This window comes from Carettochelys insculpta, chromosome 1, assembly GCF_033958435.1.
Source record: "Carettochelys insculpta isolate YL-2023 chromosome 1, ASM3395843v1, whole genome shotgun sequence".
In the NCBI taxonomy this organism is placed as follows: Eukaryota; Metazoa; Chordata; order Testudines; family Carettochelyidae; genus Carettochelys; species Carettochelys insculpta.
The window spans coordinates 120,753-141,528 of NC_134137.1; the positions used below are offsets into that span (position 1 = coordinate 120,753).

The following is a 20,776-nucleotide window of genomic DNA, read 5'->3' on the forward strand; positions in this document are numbered from 1 at the left end:
TCGCTTGCCCTTCCCTGTCTTCCACCCGCCCCTCGCTGGTCCTTTTCTGACCCGCTCCCTTCCTTCCTTCCCTGCCCCAGTCCCCATAACCACCCCCTCCCTAACCATTCCCTGCTTCTCTCCCTCTTCTCTGCTCCCCGACCCCTCGCTCCACCCCCCGCCAGCCCAGCTGTGAGCGGTTCCATATTTCCCCTGGACTGGCTCCCGGTGGCGCGATGAGTCGCGCAGCCTGGGGCGGGGGATGGAAAGAGAGGAGGGAAGGGGAGGGGGGCAGCCGGATCGGGTTGCAGCAGGAGCCTGCGCTCAGCCCTGTGTGGACCCTGCGGCCCGGCTCCCGAGCAACCAGCGGAGCTCGGGGACTGAGCCGACGACCCAGGCAGTGGGCAGCGGGCACCGGCGCTTGGGTAGTCGCGATGGGGAGTCGACGCCCGGCCCCCCAGGGTTGCAGAGCTGGGCTGTGACTGAGCCGCGGAGCATGACGGGTGTAAGTGCTGAGCTCTGGGGCCGGACCCACCGGCTCCCCGACCCCGCAACCCCCTACAGACCCCTGCGGCTCTTCCGAGAATATATCCCCGCACCCACCTCCGACTCTCCCGACCTCGCTCAGGCCCCCGACCCCTCAGCCCCCCGCACCCACCTCCGACTCTCCCGACTTCCTCGCACCCCGACCTCATAGCGCCGTACTCACCGTCCGGCTCCCCGCTCCCGCACCCACCCTCTCTCCGGGTCCGCGACCCGGCACACGCCCTAGGCCCCGCTCCCACCATCTGCCCCCCGCCAGGTCCCACACCCTCAGACCCCCTGGGCTCTCCGCCCCCGCCTCAGCCTTCCTCCCCACGCCACCCGGCTCGGCGCCTCTTCCCGGGGCTGAGCCCAGACGCAGCGGCGACGGCCGCTTTGTGCTCTTCTGGCGGTGGACTGGAGCAGGCTCCCGCATTGCTGCCGCGTTCCCGCAGCCCCGCCCCAGTTCCAGTCCTGGTCTCTGCTCTGCATCCCTTACGCTATGGTCCAGGTACCCGCTCCGGAGCCCAGATGCGCTCCTGTCCGGGGAAGGAGGGTAAGAACTGGATTCCCGGCCCGCACCCGTTTACACGGCTCCTACGGTAAAATCCTACTGGGAAAACGCGGCGCTTTGTTCTGCTGGGTAGTGCGGGATATTGGGGTGGGAAGCGTGGAAGGGGGGGTGCATGGAGCGGATGGGAGTACATGTGCTGTGGCGGGGGGGGGGGCGGCTCCACAGTTCTGTCGTATGGCTTTGGCCACTTTCAGAATGGCTCAGGCCATTGGGGTGCTGGCTGTGTGTAGAGAGAGTGTGCGTGATACTGTGAGTGTCTGTTTGTTCACGAAACAGCTGCAAGGATATTGTGTGTTTGGCCTTCCAGCTTTAAGCATGTGCCAGACACTGTTGTGCGGGCCAGCTGTGAGTGCTTTGTGTGTATGTGCCTGCCCACTGAGTGGATTTTTTGTGTGAAAAAGAGACTGTGTGTAGCTGTGTGAGATGGAGGGAAAGCCACACATTGTGAGAGTGTATGTGTGCCAGTTGGGGGTGTATCCTGCAAGTGAGAGACACTGTGTGTGAAAGAGAGTTGTGTGTGGATTTGAGCCAACTGGAAGTGTATTGCATGTGAGAAAGCAACACCATATGTGTGTGTGCTTGTGTGCGCGTGCAGCTGGGGAGGGATATTACATGTTTGACAGGGACAGTGTGTGTGTGTGTGTGTATGTGTGTGTGTGAGAGAGAGAGAGTGTGTTAAAGTGTGTGAGCACCAGCTGGGAGTGTATTGTGTAAGTGAAAGACATTCTGTATGTGAGAGAGAGGGTTGTGTATACACAAGTCAGCTGGAAATGCAAGAGAGCAACACTGTGTGGGTTGTGATACTGTGTGTGTGTGTTGGGGGGGGAATGTGTGTGCATGCACTAGCTGGGAGTGTACATGTGTATGATAAGGCTGTGGTAGGGTGGGCGTTTAGCTGGCTGCTCCACAGCCAGCATTGGCTTAAAGCATTTGCAGTCCTAGACTACAGATTAGGGAAGTGGAGTGGGAGCGCCAATGTACACAGTAATAGTAGGGCAAGGGGGGTCATGGTGCAGCTCAGGAGTCAGAGAGTGGCTGGAAGGAGTATAAGAGAAAGTGGCAGGATACAGGCCATGGGAGAGCTGCATAGGGGTTGGAAAGAGGACTGCTGGAGGTGACATTGGGGTGCAGGCTGTAGGGTATTCAGGTGGGGACTGGAAAATGGAGTGGTGGATATGGTCATCGTGCACAGCAGCTAGAGATAGACAGGGGTTGAAAGAGAGAGTGGAGGATATGGGGTTGGGTCACAGTCTAGGAGGAGCCAGGTGGGGATTGGAAGAGGGGAGTGGAGGATATGGGTGCAAGCTGGGTGGGGGTTGCATGGCAGAATCAGCAATGGCTGTGTGGTAGTACCTTGTCTACACAGAGCCCTGATTGCTACCTTAGAAGAAGCTCCTCTTTGCTATTCTCCATGCAGGCTCCCCTATTCCCCCATCAGGTCCCTAGCTTCAAAGTCAGAAAAAGTCCACCATATGGGGGAGTAGGGAGCCTGCGTGGAGAATAGCAAAGAGGAGCTTCTTCTAAGATAGCGCTCAGTGTAGACAAAGTACTACCACACAGCCATTGCTGGCTCTGGTCTCGGGACATCACAGCTCAGTAATATTTGTACACTTGTAAGGCCCTCATAGATGACCATTGTGGTAATCTAGACTGACCTTCTCTGGGAAAATTCTTTCCTGACTCCATACATGATAGCTAGTTAGAACAGGAGCATGTTGGTGAGACCCACCAGGCAGATATCTGGGAAAAAATCTCTGTAGTAAATCATAGCCCCAACTCTTGAGCTACATTAGGAGGAGCATTTCAAGCAGATCTAGAGAAGTGGGTGTTCCCCTCTATTCGGCACTGGTGAGGCCACATCTGGAGTATAGCATACGGTTTTGGGCCCCCCCCAGTATAGGAGGGATGTGGATGTGCTAGAGCAGGTTCAGCAAAGGGCAATGAAAATGATAAAGGGGCTGGAGCACATGACCTATGAGGAGTGGCTGAGTTATTTGGGCTTATTTAATTTGCAGAAAAGTAGACTGAGGGGTGATTTGCAGCCTTCAACTTCCTGAAGGGGGTACTCTAAAGAGGATGGAGAGAAACTGTTCTCAGTAGTGACAGATGACAGAACAAGGAGTAATGGTCTGAAGTGACTGAAGGAGAGGAGTAATTTGGATATTAAGAAAAACTACTTCACCAGGCAGGTGGTGAAACACTGGTATGCATTGCCTAGAAAGATTGTGGAAGCTCCATCCCTAGGCTACATCTACACTAGCCCAAAACTTCGAAATGGCCATTTAACAGTTTACTAATGAAGCGCTGAAATACATATTCAGCACCTCATTAGCATGCCTGCAGCCACGGCACTTCAAAATTGCCGCAGCTCGCCGCCATGTGGCTCATCCAGACAGGGCTTCTTTTCAAAAGGACCCCAGCAACTTCGAAATCCCCTTATTCCTATCTGCTGTTAGGAATAAGGGGATTTCGAAGTTGCCAGGATCCTTTAGAAAAGGAGCCCTGTCTGGATGAGCCATGCGGCAGCGAGCCGCGGCAATTTCGAAGCTCTGCGGCTGCTGGCATGCTAATGAGGCACTGAATATGTATTTCAGCGCTTCATTAGTAAACTTAGAAATACCCATTTGCATGGCCATTTCGAAGTTTTGGTCTAGTGTAGACACGGTCTAGAGGTTTTCTAAGTCCCGGCTTGACATAGTCATAGCTAAGATGACTTAGTTGGGATTGATCCTGGTTGAAGCACGGAGCTGGACTTGATGACCTGTTGAGGTCCCTTCCACCCTAGGGCTCTATGATTCTGTAATTCTCTACAGCACATCTAGTGTCCCATCTTCCGCCTTCAGAGATTTTTGCTACTGCCAGTGGCTGATGAGCCATGTGCCATTGTAGGCAGTCCTATCATATTATATCCTCTATAAATTTATAAGTTCAGTCTTGAAGCCAGTTAGGTATTTTTGCCTCCACTGCTCCCCTTGAAAGGCTGCTCCAAAACTTGAGTCTGGTGGTTCAAAACCTTTGCTTAATTTTGAGTTTACACTTGTTGATGGCAAGTTTAAGACCATTTGTTCTTGTATCCACATTGGTGCAGGGAGCCCAGAAATGCACATATTGTATTACAGATAAGGACTCACTAGTGTTGTGTATACTGTTAGCGTTTTTCAGTGGAGCCAGCATGGCACATGAACACTATTTGCCTTGTCTTTGACTGTGCACAGGCACAGCAGCCATATTTGTAGCACAATCATGTCCTCTGTCCCTTTCTGTTCATCATCCTCCCGATAGGAGTCAATGGTGCCTGATTCTGCATATCCAGTAAGTAGCACTTTGGATACATCTACATTGATGCTGCAGGTGTAATTTGCAACGTGGGTAGCTACACCCATTCTAACGCTAATCAAATTAGTAGGCCTGTCTTCTTGCAGCTACACTTCAGTTTTTAGCATGCTAGCTCAATTAATGCTACTGTAGGTAGGGCTCCCAGAGCTGGAAATGACACTTCAGCTCTAGTGTAGTTGTATCCCTAGGCAGTACTCCCACTATTTTATGTCCATGTGCAGAATTAAATTTGCTATGTGCACCAATATGGAGATGAAGCACAGCTTAGCTGGAACCCATGCCCTTACACGCAGCAGGAGACAGGAAATGCCATAGTTGGATAGATGTTGGATGTGTCCTCTGTTTTCCTGCTGTTTCCTTCCTCTAATCATTAATAGCTCAATTTTCCTTCCCCTGGGCCTGGCTCTCTTAGTATTTCTGATATATTAGCCCTGTGGCAGGTAGGTATTGGAGGCCCCAGAACACGAGTGAAGTTGGACACCCTGTTGCTGAGGGGAACCCAGTGCACTCCAGTCCAAAACACAAACTGTCTCTCCCTTGCCTCTTTCCCTCTGCATCCTTCCCAGCTCTGTGGTGAGGAGTCTTGGTCTGGTTTGGTTTGGAGCGGGGTGGGGTGGGGGAGTGCAGTGTTGCTGGCTAATGACTTTCTTCAGGGTGGCTGAGTCTGCCATTGGTTTTATAGGGAGCTCAGTGCCCCAGGAAGGGAGGGAAGCGAGCCAGGGAGCAAGGCAGCCTGGCTCACATTACACAGGCAGGCCTTGGACCAGCCGCCCCAGCCCCTTGTACTGAACAATCCGCTAATTGGAAGCAGCTGTTCAGATTTGGTGACTCTGCATCCACTGAGGTCACCGCAGCCTTCCCCACTGGCCTGAGCCTGTGAGGCTTCTCAGGATGTGGTGCTGCCAGGGCCTTGAATAGCCTGCTCCCAGCCTCAAGCCAGGACAAGCAGGGAGACACAGCAGCCAGGCCGGGGGCAAGGGAAAGTGAAGGAAGAGGGTAATGGGCCTGAAGCTCCCTGTCTCCAGCCCTACCAGAACAAACAGGAGAAGGGAGATATGAGTGTGCCTGTGTGTGCACACACACACACAGAGCTGCTGTCAATATCCCTCAGCTTCATTCCTTTCCCAGTCACCCCCCAGATGTATCCAGCTCTTTCCTAGCTTTGCTTACCTCCTAATGCTAATTAGGTTTACCTACCTGTGCAAACCCATCCTCTGAGCAGGGTAGCTCAGGGCACAAATGGATAACTGGAGTTTACCCATGTCTCTTTTGGGAAATATGGGCCGTATCTACACTAGCCCAAGTCTTTGAAATAGCCATGTAAATGGCCATTTCAAAGATTACTAATGAGGTGCTGAAATACATATTCAGTGCCTCACTAGCATGCTGCCGGCCGTGGCTCTTTAAAATTGCCGCTTTTCACTGCTGTGTGGCTCATGCAGTTGGGGGTCATGTTCTAAAGGACCCCTCCAACTTCAAAATCCCCTTATCTGCTGATGGGAAAAAGGGGATTTCAAAGTTAGAGGGAGGCCTTTCGAAAAGGACCCATCTGGACAAGCCGTGCGGCAGCAAAAAGCGGCAATTTCGAAGAGCTGCAGCCAGCGGCATGCTAATGAGGCACTGAATATGTATTTCAGCACCTCATTAATAATCTTCAACATGGCCATTTGCATGGCCATTTCAAAGATTTGGGCTAGTGCAGACGTAGCCCATGGTGTTTAATTTAGGTTAGCTTACCCACAGCTCTAGCGCTGAACTACTGCACCCAAAATAGTGAGAAGAGACATTTTTTCAAATTCAGTTACAAAATCAATACGTCAAGAGCCACAATGCATGTGAATACAAGACAGTCCTTAAGAAATAATGTCAAATCATACTTTTTGTCACCCATTTTGAGAGCAGCACACACACACACACAATGATTTGTACCAGTTAGAAAGTGAAGTTACCCCCATTTCCAGGCTTTACCTGCTTCAGCCCCCAAATCTGCCCCCATCCCCAGGCTTAACCCCTCTCAGCCCCAAGGCCACAATCCCATTCCCAGATTTGAACCCTCTCAGGCCCAAACAGCCTCCTCAGGCTTAACCCCTCTCAGCCCCAAGCCCGTCCTCCCATCCCCAGGATTAACCTGCCTCAGACAATGAGCTTCATATGCTGTTGCTTCTTCTCCATGCCTCCTCTACTCTGCTTCTCAGTGGGGCTGTGGGGCTCCAGTAGTGGCAGTCTTAGCTGCCCCTTCCCCCAACTCTCCTGCTCACTCCCCCCACTTGCAGTACAGGTGACCTCCTGCCTTGCTGTGGTTGAAGTAATGGAACTAAATTGAATTGGTTGAATGGCTGGATCCCTCCCACTGCCCTGCCAGCCATTCAACCAATAGTTCCATTATTTCAGCCACAGCAGGGCAGGGAGCTGCAAGAGGAGCCAGCAGTGGCAGCATTCAGAGCCACAAGTGGCTCCTGAAAGAGCTACATATGGCTTTGGAGCCACAGGTTGCCAACCTCTGGCCATGGGCCTAAGTCCGAGGGGCTGTACCTCCCCATTGTCCTTAGCCCAACTCAGCATGGGCTGCAGCAAGCCAAATCACTTGAGACTCGTAGGTCAAGGGTCTATCCTGTCTCATCTGTCAGGAACCGAAACCCATACACACACACAGAGTCAACTGAACCACCCCCCACTTCTAGATGAGTGTCATCATCACTACTTTAGCAAGGGGAAGTGAAGAGATTTTTCAAGGCTGTCCAGCAACTCAGTAGCATACGTCCAGCTTGCAGCCAATGCCAAGATATGAGTAAGTCCCACTGACTTCTTGTATCTTGTCAGGACGGTAGTGCAGTGGTTACTAAACCCTGCTCAATAGAGACCCATGGGGTGCTGTGGACTGGCTGCTCTGCTGTCTCAAGATGTTAGTCTGCATTTAAAGAAACTGAAAATATAGGAAAAGTTTTCCTATGATCATGCGGTATGTCAGCAATTGGTGCAGTCTGCAGGGAAGATGTGTGTACAAGGCAGTTTCACTTCTGGAACTGGGAACAGACCCCAAGAGTTCTGATGCTTTTGGTCCCTGGAAAGGCGGAATGCTGCTATGGGGTGGTTCAACTGGTACAGTCGCACACTTTAGTAGGGTGTTTTATTGCCAGCTGGAAGCCAGCAGCCATCTCCATCCCTGAAACCAGTGAAGTTCTTACCATCCCATGTCTGACATGAGTAGCTTCTGAATGTGGTTATGGGACCAAAAGCAAATGCTTTCAAGAGAGTCCAAGTATGAGCTCATGCTGCTGCCATCCCAGCAGACCACTAAGCCCTGCTTTACTGAGGGCTAAAAGCAGTACTGGGGCTGGTGCGCCCTGATGAGCTTCCTGACTACTAAGACACTTTGTTTGTTCCTGAGGAAGGTGAGCTGGGACTATGGGGCTAGGCAGCCTTCAGGCATTAGGTGCAGCAGCATGACATCCAGTCCTTCCCTGCCCATCCTCCATTTCCTGTACTGTGTCTCGATCTCAGTCACATCCATTCCTCCCCTGCCCACCTCCTCTTATCCACCAGTGAGCTGAAGACACAGTGAGGGGGGGAGTGAAGGAGGTGGAATAGTGGAGCCAGAGCACCAAGAAGCAGAAAAGGAGGCAAACTGGAGAGGGTGTGCAGGACTGGGAAAAAATGCAGGAAAAGCCAGGGTAGCTGTGGGGCTGGCACATTCCTACTGTGCTTTTACCATCCTGACACAGTGCCTGCTCAGGGGCATCAGCAAATCTGGGTAAGACCAGGGAAAAGCTTATCCAAGGTCAAGGTCAGCTCTGGTATCAGAACACCAGAGCCCTGACCAGCTCTCATCTTGGTGATCCTGCTGCCAAGCAGCTTATTCTGTTGCAGTCAAGAATGGTGGAGCCACAAGGGATGGCTCACCGAAGAGAACAATTTACATTGGGAATTCTCAGTAATCATGTACAGCAGGGGTTCCCAAAGTTCATTGTACCATCACCCTCTTCTGACAGCTCCAGGAGTGGGGGCTGAATCCTGAGTTCATCTGGTTCCCACTGCCCTGAATTGAGAAATCAGAGCCAAAGTCTAAGCCCCACTTCCCTGGGTAGAAAAGGCAACAAAGCTGAACCAAGAGGGCTTCAGCCTGAGCTAGGGGCATGAAACCTAAGCCCACCACCCAAAGTTGAATCACTCAGACTTCAGCTTCAGCCCTGAGCCCCAGAAAAATCTAAACCAGCTCTGGCAATTCCATTAAAGTGGAATCATGACCCACTTTGGGGTCCTGATCCACAATTTGAAAACTGCTAATGTACATGCAAGCTTGAACATTTTGTTAGCTCGATAGCCTGCCTGTGAATGAGTGTGCAGCCCCACAGGGAGCCCTAGCCTTCTTCCCAGAGGCCTGCAAATTCTTCTGCTCCTCTGTATAACCCTGGTTTCTGGATCTAGATTTACCCAGCAACCTCTTTGTCTCACAGGTTCTCTGTGTGGAAGAATGGAACTAGAGCAGTGGTTCCCAATCTGGGGTCTGTGGACCTTTGGGCATCTGCAAGAGTATTGCAGGGGATCCATGACAAAAGATAAATAAAAATGATCATAGAAAATACGTTTTAAATAAATTGCAAAGTTTCTTGCCCTCCTCTTTATTGCTCAAATCTATTATTATTTTTAAATTAAATATCTTCCAATAATGTTATTAATTTCTGTCCAGAAATCTACGTTGTGGTTTCCTTTTTCGTTTAATAAAGTGCACACAGTGGCTATCATTAGCTTTGATGGGATCCACTAATTGGTTAAGGGGGGCAGTGACTGGGGATCTGCACGAATGAAAAGATTGGGAGCCACTGAACTAGAGCGAAGAGGCTGATGATTCCTGGCAAAGCATCCCTCCCCATTGTGCTTTTTTTGTTGCTCCCCTCCTGACCAGCCTCCTCTGATCTGCATTCCTTGCAGGATTAAGGAACACACACTGAAAAAGAGACCAAGCCAATCATTCTCAGAGCTTCAGGGAGTTGCTGGCAATGGGGTGCTTGAAGAGGTCAGCCCAGCTGCTGCTGCACCTGCTGCTACTTGGAGGCCTGAGGCCAGGGCAGGGCTCTACTGTGCTGGGCACCCTAGATTTACAGATAGATGAGGAGCAGCCAGCCGGTACCATCATCGGCGACGTTAGTGCTGGTCTGCCCCCCAGCACGACTGCCTACATGTACTTCATCTCTGCACAGGAGGGCAGTGGTGTCTCCACCGATCTGGAGATAGATGAGAACACAGGCATAATCAAAACAGCCCGCGTGCTGGACCGAGAGAGTCGGGACCGCTACAGCTTCATTGCTGTTACTCCTGATGGCATTACTGTGGAGGTGAATATCCAGGTAAATGACATCAATGACCATGCACCAGTATTCCCCAAGCGCCACCGCACCTTTCAAATCCCTGAGCACACCCCCATCAGCAGCAGGTTCCCTCTTGACCCAGCCTTTGATGCTGACAGTGGCCTGCTGAATACCCAGGGCTACATGCTCAAAGGGGAGAATGTGGGGCAGGCCTTCCGCTTGGAGACACGCAGGGGCCCCAATGGGGTCCTGTACTTAGACCTGGTGGTAAGCAATATTCTGGACCGGGAGAACTGCTCGTCATACTCCTTGCTGCTGGAGGCCTATGATGGTGGCTCCCCTCCCCGGAGCTCTCAGATGACCTTGGACGTGGCTATCCAGGACATTAATGACAACGCACCTGCCTTCAACCAGAGCCGCTACCACACCCTCATCTCTGAGAACCTGAAGCCAGGTAGCAGCATCTTGCAGGTCTTTGCCTCTGATGCAGATGAGGGTGACAATGGGGCTGTGGTGTATGAGATAAACCGGCGGCAAAGTGATCCTGAGCAATACTTCACCATTGACTCCAGGACAGGTGTCATCAAGCTCAATAAGGGTCTGGACTATGAGATGAGGAAGGTGCATGAGTTGGTGGTGCAGGCACGGGACAAGGCTGTGCACCCAGAGGTCACCACAGCCTTTGTCACCATCCATGTGCGTGACTACAATGACAACCAGCCCACCATGACCATCATCTTCCTGAGCGAGGATGGCTCACCACAGATCTCTGAGGGAGCCCAGCCTGGCCAATATGTGGCACGCATCTCTGTCTCAGACCCTGACTATGGTGAGTACTCCAACGTCAATGTTTCTCTGGAGGGAGGAGATGGCAAATTTGCTCTCACCACCAAAGACAATATTATCTACTTGATTTGTGTGGATAAGCTGCTTGACCGGGAGGAGAGAGACTCTTATGACCTGCGGGTGATGGCCACTGACTCAGGAACACCTCCACTGCGGGCAGAGTCAGCCTTTGTGCTGCAGGTGATGGATGTCAATGACAACCCGCCACTCTTTGATCAGCAGGAATACAAGCAGAGCATTCCTGAGGTGGTGTATCCAGGCAGCTTTGTCCTGCAGGTGACAGCCCGTGACAAGGATCAGGGTCCCAATGGGGATGTACAGTACAGCATTCTACATAATCAGGACACCCACTCCAACTGGTTTACCATTGACCCAACCACAGGCATCATCACCACCGCTGCCCCCCTGGATTATGAGAAGGACCCACAGCCCCAGCTGACAGTCTTGGCCATAGATGGAGGGATGCCAGTCCTCTCCTCCACGACTGTGGTGTATGTGGCCCTGCAGGATGTCAATGATAATGAGCCTGTGTTCAGAAGCAACTTCTATAATGTGTCCCTGAAGGAGAACACACCCAGTGGAACCTGCTTTCTACAGGTAGGGGACAGCTGGACAGGAAGCAGACACACTGGGGTGCAGAGTGGGAGCGGCCAAGTTAGAAGTGGACAGGCAGGGGGAAACGGATAGTAACCAGGCAGGGTCTGAGGTGGAGAGCAGAGGGTCACCAGGCAAGGGAGAGACTTAGGGTCAAGGGTGGAGAGTGGCCAGACAAGGAAAGGGATCTGGGGTACAAGACAAGGGGTGGCCAGATAGGAGGAGAGGTTTGGGGTGAAGGGCAGGGGTTGGCTGGTCAGAGGAAGGGGTCTATTGGAGGGATAGAATCATAGAATCATAGGGCTGGAAGGGACCTCAGGAGGTCATCTAGTCCAGCCCCCTGCTTCAAGCAGGATCAACCCCAACTAAGTCATCCCAGCCAGGACCTTGTCAAGCCGGGACTTAAAAACCTCAAGGGATGGAGAATCCACCACCTCTCTAGACAACGCATTCCTGTGCTTCACCATCCTCCTGGTGAAGTAGTTTTTCGTAATATTCAACCTGTTCCTCTCCTTCTGTAACTTCAGACCATTGCTCCTTGTTCTGCCATCTGACACCACTGAGAACAGTTTCTCTCCATCCTCTTTAGAGCACCTCTTCAGGAAGTTGAAGGCTGCTATTAAATCACCCCTCAGTCTTCTCTTCTGTAAACTAAATAAGCCCAAATCCATCAGCCTGTCCTCATAGGTCATGTGCTCCAGCCTCTTAATCATTTTCATTGCCGTCCACTGAACCTGCTCCAGCACATACACACCCTTTTTATACTGGGGGACCCAAAACTGGACACAATATTCCAGATGTGGCCTCACCAGTGATGAATAGAGAGGAACAACCATTTCTCTAGATCTGCTTGCAATGCTCCTCCTAATATACCCTAATATGCTGTTAGCCTTCTTGGCTACAAGGTCACACTGTTTACTCATATCCAACCTTTCATCCACCATAACCCCTAGTCCCTTTCTGCTGTATTGCTGCTTAGCCTGTCAGTCCCAAGCCTATAACAATGCTTGGGACTCTTCTGTCACAAGTTCAGGACTCTGCACTTCTCCTTGTTGAATAGCATCAGATTTCTTTTGGCGCAATGCTCCAATTTATCCAGGTCATCCTGGATCCTATTCCTACCCTAAAACGTACCTGCCTTTTCCCCAGCTTAGTGTCATCTGCTAACTTGCTGCGGGTGCAATCCAGTCCCTCAGCCAGGTAATTAGTAGAGATGTTGAAAAACACTGGCCCCAGAACCAAGCCTTGGGGCACGCCACTTGAAACTGTCCGCCATCCAGATATTGAGCCATTGACCACTACCTGCTGGGCTCAACCGTCAAGCCAGCTTTCTATCCATCTTATAGTCCATGGATCCAATCCATACTTCCTCAATTTATGAGCAAGACTGTTGTGGGAGACAGTATCAAAAGCTTTGGTAGGTTGAAGGGATGCCAGGCATGAGGAGAGTCCTAGGGTGGAAGGGAGTGAGTGGCCAGGATTAGGGCTGGGCGAGGAGTCTGGATACAAAGCAAGGGCTGGTCAGACAGGGAGAGGGGCTGGGTCACAAGGGTGACTAGACAAGGTGTAGCCAGTGAGTGGGCGTGGTCTGGGGTAGAGGTGGAGTTACTCAGGCTGAAGGAAGAGGCCAGGGTGTAGAGTAGCTGTCTGGTCAGACAGAAAGAGTGATCAAGGCCGGGGGTGGGTGATATAGGTTGGATGAGGAAGGGGCCTAGACAGCAGAGGAGGTGGCCACAATAGGAGAGGAACTGGGGCCAAGGATGCGCAGGGGGAACTGACATAGAAGGGGAAAGGGTGATGGTGTAAGGGTCACAGTGGAGTCTGCCTTCTGAGAAGTTAAGCAGAAGGGGATGGGTGTGGGGAAAGGGTAGGATAATTAACAGTGTTTTTTTTTTAATGCTGGAACTTGACAGAACTGAGTGCTGGCACCTCGGCACCTCCAGCTGTGGAAACCCTGGCCAAGGGGTGGGGAGTGGGGAGCCAGCTGGATACCAGCCCCTTATTTTTTTTTTTAACCAAAAAAGCACTGATTATTAGTAACAGTAATACTGCGGCATTTAGACCCTGTGACTGAGACTGGGGCCCTTGTGTGCTGGGCGCCGCATGGACTCTGACTGAGATCTGATTTCTACCATAGTGTATGATTTCGTGGCTATCATATACATGGAGCTTCTTCAGTCTGTCAAAATTGGTCTGTTCAAAGTTAGGGAAAGAACCCAGGAATCCAGACTTTCAGGCCACTGCCCTCATCGCTGAACAGTGGTTCCTCCCTAATAATAGCCTAGAAATGTGTCAGTGTGCTCAATGCTGGCAAATCCTGTGCAAAGCTCTGGGATGCAGCCAGAGACAGCCCATGCTGGGGATGGGATGCAGCTGCTTTCCTGCCCATAGCCAGCTGGGAGAAAAAGAAGAGGTCAGGCCAAAGGGTGGATGAGATCTGAGTTATGGGGTTAAGATGAGATGAGGAGGGGTTGGCTCTGGGGTAGAGGGAGAAGGTGAATTGAAGAGGGAGGGGTGGCTCTGAGTTGGGGGGGAGGTGAGGTGGGAGAGGGTGAGTCTGGGGCAGATGGGGTGAAGGGGGAAGGATTTCTCTGAGGCAGCGGGGGACAAGATGAGATGTGGGAGAGGTGGCTCTGGGGTAGTAAGTGAAAGATGAAACAGGTGAGGTGGCTGTTACTCTGAGGCAATGAGAGGCAGGTGAGCACAGTGAGGGCTGGCTGTTAGGCAGTAGTAGTGGGAAATGAGCTGAGGGTGCCCTAATGCAGTGGGTGGATGGTGAATGGAGGAGAGGGGTGGATCTGAGGTACTAGGGGAAGGTGAAGTGAAGGGGAAGGTTATTTACGAGGCATTAGGGAAAGGTGAAGGAGAGGGAGAAATGAGGTAGTGAGTTGGGAGTTGAGGAGATGAAGGGGTGGCTCTGAGATTGTGAGGGCAGGTAAAATGAAAGGTAAGGGTGTCTCTGGGGTAGTGGGATGAAGGTGAGGAGAGGAGGGGAGGTGGCTCTGAGAGTGGGGAGAAGGTGAAGAGAACAGGGTGAGGCTGGCTCTGAGGAAGTGTGGGGAAGATGAGATGAGGTGTAGGGGAGATAAGAAAAGGGAGATGGCTGTCTCTGAAGTGATGGGGGATAAGGTGATATGGGGAAGAGTAGCTCTGAGGCAGTGGGGGATGTAAGAGGGGGTGAGGGGTGGCTGTGGTTCTGTAGCAGTGGGGGAAAGATGAGGTAAGGATAGGATGGCTCTGAGGCAGTGGGAAGGAAGGTGAAGTGAGGAGGGAGGGGCAATTACAGGGTAGTCAGGGGAAAGGTGAGATGAGGATGGATGTCTGTTTCTGCAGTGATGGGGATAAGGTGAGATGCAGAGAGGTAGCTTCAAGGCTGGGAGGGTGGGGGAGGGAGATGAGACCAGGCGTGGGATGGCTGTGGTTCTGAAGCAGTGGGAGGAAGGTGAGCAGAGCAAGGGGAGGAATGGCTCTGAGGCAGTGTGGGAGAAGATGAGGTTAAGGAGGAAAAGGGTGGCTGTGAGGCTGTGTGTGGGTAGGTGAAGTGAAGGGGAGAGGGCTGGCTCTGAGGCAGTGGGGGGAGAGGTGGCTTTGAGGCAACCGGTGAAGATGAGAGGAGGTGAGTGGTGGCTGTGGCTCTGAGACAATGACATGAAGGTGAGCAGAGTGAGGGGCTCTGTGGCAGTGGGTTGATGGTGAGTGGAGGGAAAAGGGTCATGCTTAGGTAGTGTGTGGGGAAGGTGAGCAGAGGTGCCTTGGAGGCAGTGTGGGGGAAGGTGAATGTAGGGAGAAGCGCTTGTTCTGATGCAGTGGGGGAAAGATAAGCATGGGGGAAAGAGTGGCTGTGAGGCAGTGGGAAAGGTGAGCTGAGGGGGAGAGGGGTGGCTCTGATGAAGTGGGGGGGTGGGTAATAGGGGCCGGGGTGGCTTGGAGACAATGTGAGGGAAGGTAAGTGAAGGTAGTAGATGTTTCTCTAATACAGTGAGGGGAAAGTAAGCATGGAGGCGGAAGGCATGGCTGTGAGGCAGTGGGGGAAAGTGACCGGAGGGGCTGAAGGGGGCCTTAAGGCAGTGTGGTGGGGAAGGTGAGTGGAGGGATGGCTCTGAAGCAGTGATGAAAAAGTAAGATGGGGGGGCTCTGAGGCAGTGTGGAGCGGTGAGCAGAGGGGAGTGGGGGACCCTCTGAAATCATGGGGGAAGGTGAGCTGTGGAGCTGACTCTGTGGTGCTTTAGTAGCATAAACCTTAGGGGCTGGGTAGCCCACAGCAGTGTTCTCTGTACATTGAGTGCTTGGAAAGCCTTCCAGGAGTGATTCACATGCCACCCAGCTGATTAGCAGAGTACCCCAATGGTCCACAGTCAGCAGCATGTGTTTCTACTGGGCCGTGTCTACACGAGCCCCAAACTTCGAAATGGCCACGCAAATGGCCATTTCGAAGTTTACTAATGAAGCGCTGAAATGCATATTCAGCGCTTCATTAGCATGCGGGTGGCCGCGGCACTTTGAAATTGATGCACCTCGCCGCCGCGGGGCTCGTCCCGACGGGGCTCCTTTTCGAAAGGACCCCGACTACTTCAAAGTCCCCTTATTCCCATGAGCTGATGGGAATAAGGGGACTTCAAAGTCGGTGGGGTCCTTTCGAAAAGGAGCCCCGTTGGGACGAGACACGCGGTGGTGAGGCACGTCAATTTCGAAGTGCTGCGGCCGCCCGCATGCTAATGAAGCACTGAATATGCATTTCAGCGCTTCATTAGTAAACTTTGAAATGGCCATTTGCGTGGCCATTTCGAAGTTTGGGGCTAGTGTAGACGTAGACCTGGTGGTGCATATTTGCACTTGCCTTGGTGCACATCATAAAATTTATTTCACATAGGAATGGAAAAAAATTAAAGGGAACATTGCCCACAGCCATCACCCCCACTGCCCAGCTCCCTGAAGTGAGGTCTCTCTTTACACTGTTGTGTTTAATTCAGTTGTTGTGGGGGGGAAAGGCAAAAACATTCTGGTTCTGGAAATGTAATTGCAGGAGAAGGGAGGGACAGGAAGTGTTCTGTGCCTGGTAGGAGCAGTAGAGGCACATGGGGGAAGGGAGCAGGAGAGTCCCCCCTGCCTCAGAATGAGGGAGGAGGAGGAGCCTGGGTCACTGGTGTGGGGCCTGGGAAGCAGAAATATGACCTCTGTAGGCTTGTCTTGTCTCTGGCTGCACTTCCACAGACTCTGCACCTGCCCTGGATGAAGGGCAGTTGTTACTGATAAGGGCTGGAGCACACCCTGAGCAGCAGCCTCCACCTCCTATGAAGCGGGGGTGCAGCTGGAGGCTCTTTTTGCTCTGGGTCATGCAGACGGATGGAGCCATCCTAACAGGCCAAAATGGCTGAGGGTTTGGCTGGATTTCGGGCCTTTGGCTCAGTCCAAATGTTTCATTTGGAAACGGCATGTCTGGGCCCAAGTGCAGGTAACTCCCATGTGGCCCCAGCACAAAGCAAACAGCTCACACATCTGCTGCTGCTTCCTCTGAGCCGGGAAACGTGAGAGGATGGGAAAAGAGCCTGGCCAGGCAACTAGGCTCGGCAATGAGCCCCAGAAAGGGGGAGCCAGGCCTGAAGAACTCAGCAGAGCCTAGGGAGCACAAATCTATAGTTTTTAGTGCCTTACAATCCAGTCTGACTACCTGCAGAGCTCAGGCCAGAGAATCGCACTGAGTGACTCCTGTTCAGCCCAGAATGTCTGGCTGAGTTAGAGTGGGTCTTTCAGAAAGACGCCCTTTCTCCATTTACATATTCTGAATGACGAAAAATCCAGTACATCCCTGAGTACATTGTTGCAGTGGTTCATTCCTTGTACTGTTAAAAATCTGCATCTTATTTCCAGTCTGAAATTATCTAGTTACAGCTCCCAGCTGTTGGAGCTCATTGTGTCTTTGTCTGTAAGATAAAGAGACACGTTCTCTCAGAAATCTCCTTGCCATATAGATACTTCTAGACCAGGGGTCTGCAACCTGCAGCTCCGGAGCTACATGCAGCTCTTTAAGGACTTCTTTGTGGCTCCCACTGCTATAATTGCAAAGTAAAAAACAAAACAAACAAACAAAAACCCTCCTGATTAAACATCTAAAAGCCCAAAAATGAATAAGTCATATCAGCTATGTCTACACGTGAAGCCTACATCGAAGTAGCTTATTTCGATGTAGCGACATCGAAATAGGCTATTTCGATGAATAACGTCTACACATCCTCCAGGGCTGGCAACGTCGACGTTGAACGTCGACGTTGGGCAGCACCACATCGAAATAGGCGCTGCAAGGGAACGTCTACACGCCAAAGTAGTACACATCGAAATAAGGGTGCCAGGAACAGCTGCAGACAGGGTCACAGGGCGGACTCAACAGCAAGCCGCTCCCTTAAAGGGCCCCTCCCAGACACAGTTGCACTAAACAACACAAGATCCACAGAGCCGACAACTGGTTGCAGACCCTGTGCATGCAGCATGGATCCCCAGGTGCAGCAGCAGCAGCCAGAAGCCCTGGGCTAAGAGCTGCTGCATACGTTGACCATAGAGCCCCGCAGGGGCTGGAGAGCGAGCGTCTCTCAACCCCTCAGCTGATGGCCACCATGGCGGACCCCGCTATTTCGATGTTGCGGGACGCGGATCGTCTACACGTGCCCTACTTCGACGTTCAACTTCGAAGTAGGGCGCTATTCCCATCCCCTCATGGGGCTAGCGGCTTCGACGTCTCGCCACCTAACGTCGATTTCAACTTCGAAATAGCGCCCAACACGTGTAGCCGTGACGGGCGCTATTTCGAAGTTAGTGCCGCTACTTCGAAGTAGCGTGCACGTGTAGACACGGCTATCTAATAGCAAACAATATGTGATTGCAAAACGTTGGATAACTCCCCCTAATGTCCTCCAGGGAGAGATGAGGTTCAGGAGTGAAAGTCAGGAAAACAGTAGTACAAATTCACATGTAAAGTGTGAGGAAATTGAATATATAAAGTTTGTGAATGTCTTGCAGTAAACATGTATCACATTGCAAATCATTCTGTGTGTGCTGTTACAAGAAGTATGATTTGACATTATTTTTGAAGGACCATCTTGTATTCAAATGCATCATGACTCTTGAATTATTGAGTTTTTTACCAACTTGTGAAAAATGGATCTTCGTGCTGTTTTGGTTGCTGAACCCTGTGGCAGACCATGATTGTGTTATCTTATTCATTATTTTTATTACTGTAGCGCTAGGAAGCCCAGTGAAAACATAGTGCCAAAATACAATCCCTGTCCCAAAGAGCTTACTATCTAAGTATAGGACAAAAGACAGCTAGTGGCTAAAAATTGAAAGGGGGGAACAAGGAATCAATAAGACAGTTATGGCCATCGTGACTGATTTCAGCATAGCAGCTTGATCTGCACCTTCTGTTGCATAAATGAAATACATTGTGTTTCCTAAGTCTTTTGCTATAAGTCAGAGGTTCCAGACCTTAAACCATTCCAATACCAGTCTCACCAATTTTGTATATAGAGATAACACCATTCTCTACTCCTATTTGGTAGTCGTCTCCTCATACACCCAAAAATCCCATTCACCTTCTGGATACAATAACCCTCTGGGTGCTCATGTTTAGCTGGTTTCCACTATGACCACTGAGTCATATTTAATGTCTTTGTTTTTCATAATTAGTCTCACACCCTTTAACTGTGACTTATGTTCCACCTTGAATTTGGCTATAGGAAAACATACTTTGTTCAAATGAGCTGAATTTGCTAAGTGATAAGCTATCCAGCAGTTATTTAATATCTCTTACCAAATCCTTGATAAAAGATATTGAATAGCATTGGGCTGAGATCTGTGCTGTCACTTTTTGTGATTTGTTTGCCAGTTTCTAATCTTTTTGTCAATGGACTGAATTAATATTTGGATCAGAAGATTGCATGGTATGGAGTGAAATGCCTTTCAGAAATCTGTCTGTTGTGTCAATAATGTTACCTTGTGTTGATAGTGTTACCAAAAGTTGTGATTTCATTAAAAAAATTATATTAAGTGTCTGAGCCCTGGAGAGATGAAACCAGACCAAGGGATTATGGCAAATATAAGAACATAAGAACATAAGAACATAAGAATGGCCATACTGGGTCAGACCAAAGGTCCATCGAGCCCAGCATCCCATCTGCCGACGGTGGCCAATGCCAGGTGCCCCAGAGAAGCAGAACAGAAGACAATGATCAAGTGATTTATCTCCTGCCATCCATCTCCTGCCCTTGTTATGAAGGCTAGGGCACCATACTTTATCCCTGGCTAATAGCCATTTATGGACCTAACCTGCAAAAATTTATCAAGCTCTTTTTTAAACCCTAATAGAGTCCTGGCCTTCACAGCCTCCTCGGGCAAGGAGTTCCACAGGTTGACTGTGCGCTGTGTGAAGAAAAATTTCCTTTTATTAGTTTTGAACCTACTACCCATCAATTTCATTTGGTGTCCCCTAGTTCTTGTATTATGGGAAAAGGTAAATAATTTTTCTATATTCACTTTCTCCACACCATTCATGATTTTATATACCTCTGTCATATCGCCCCTCAATCGCCTCTTTTCCAAACTGAAAAGTCCCAGTCTCTCTAGCCTCTCCCCATATGGGACCCTTTCCAAGCCCCTAATCATCTTAGTCGCCCTTTTCTGAACCTTTTCTAATGCCAATATATCTTTTTTGAGGTGAGGAGACCACATCTGCACGCAGTACTCAAGATGTGGGCGTACCATAGTTTTATATAGGGGAAGTATGATATCTTTTGTCTTATTATCGATCCCTTTTTTAATAATTCCTAACATCCTATTTGCCTTACTAACTGCCGCTGCACACTGCGTGGATGTCTTCAGAGAACTATCCACTATAACTCCAAGATCCCTTTCCTGATCTGTCGTAGCTAAATTTGACCCCATCATGTAGTACGTGTAATTTGGGTTATTTTTTCCAACATGCATTACCTTACACTTACCCACATTAAATTTCATTTGCCATTTTGCTGCCCAATCACTCAGTTTGCTGAGATCTTTTTGTAGTTCTTCACAATCCCTTTTGCTTTTGACTGTCCTGAACAACTTGGTGTCATCTGCAAACTTTGCCACCTCACTGCTTACCTCATTTTCTAGATCATTGATGAACAAGTTGAACAGGATCGGTCCCAGGACTGACCCCTGGGGAACACCACTAGTTACCCTCCTCCATTGTGAAAATTTACCATTTATTCCCACCCTTTGTTTTCTGTCTTTTAACCAATTCCCGATCCATGAAAGGACCTTTCCTCCTATCCCATGACCACCTAATTTACATAAAAGCCTTTGGTGTGGGACCGTGTCAAAGGCTTTCTGGAAATCTAGGTATATTATGTCCACTGGGTGCCCCTTGTCTGCATGTTTATTAACCCCTTCAAAGAATTCTAACAGATTAGTTAGACACGACTTCCCTCTGCAGAAACCATGCTGACTTTTGCCCAACAATTCGTGCTCTTCTATGTGCCTTGCAATTTTACTCTTTACTAGTGTTTCTACTAATTTGCCTGGTACTGATGTTAAACTTATCGGTCTATAATTGCCAGGATCTCCTCTAGAGCCTTTTTTAAATATTGGC

At 50.4% G+C, this 20,776-nt stretch overlaps 1 protein-coding gene across 3 annotated transcripts in view; it reads left to right on the forward strand.

The window, feature by feature from the left end:
* The first annotated feature begins 314 nt into the window (after positions 1–314).
* Positions 315–20,776, forward strand: part of DCHS1 (dachsous cadherin-related 1) — a 141,047-nt gene continuing 120,585 nt past the window's right edge. For 2 of the 3 annotated variants that reach the window (XM_075008758.1, XM_075008921.1), the window contains exons 1-2: positions 315–484; positions 9,341–11,160. In XM_075008758.1, the coding sequence (XP_074864859.1) occupies positions 9,409–11,160 (1,752 nt within the window). In that variant the 5' untranslated portion in view covers positions 315–484; positions 9,341–9,408. Of the gene's footprint in view, positions 485–1,022; positions 1,104–9,340; positions 11,161–20,776 lie in introns of those variants that run through there. The other variant, XM_075008835.1, reaches the window with a different exon arrangement.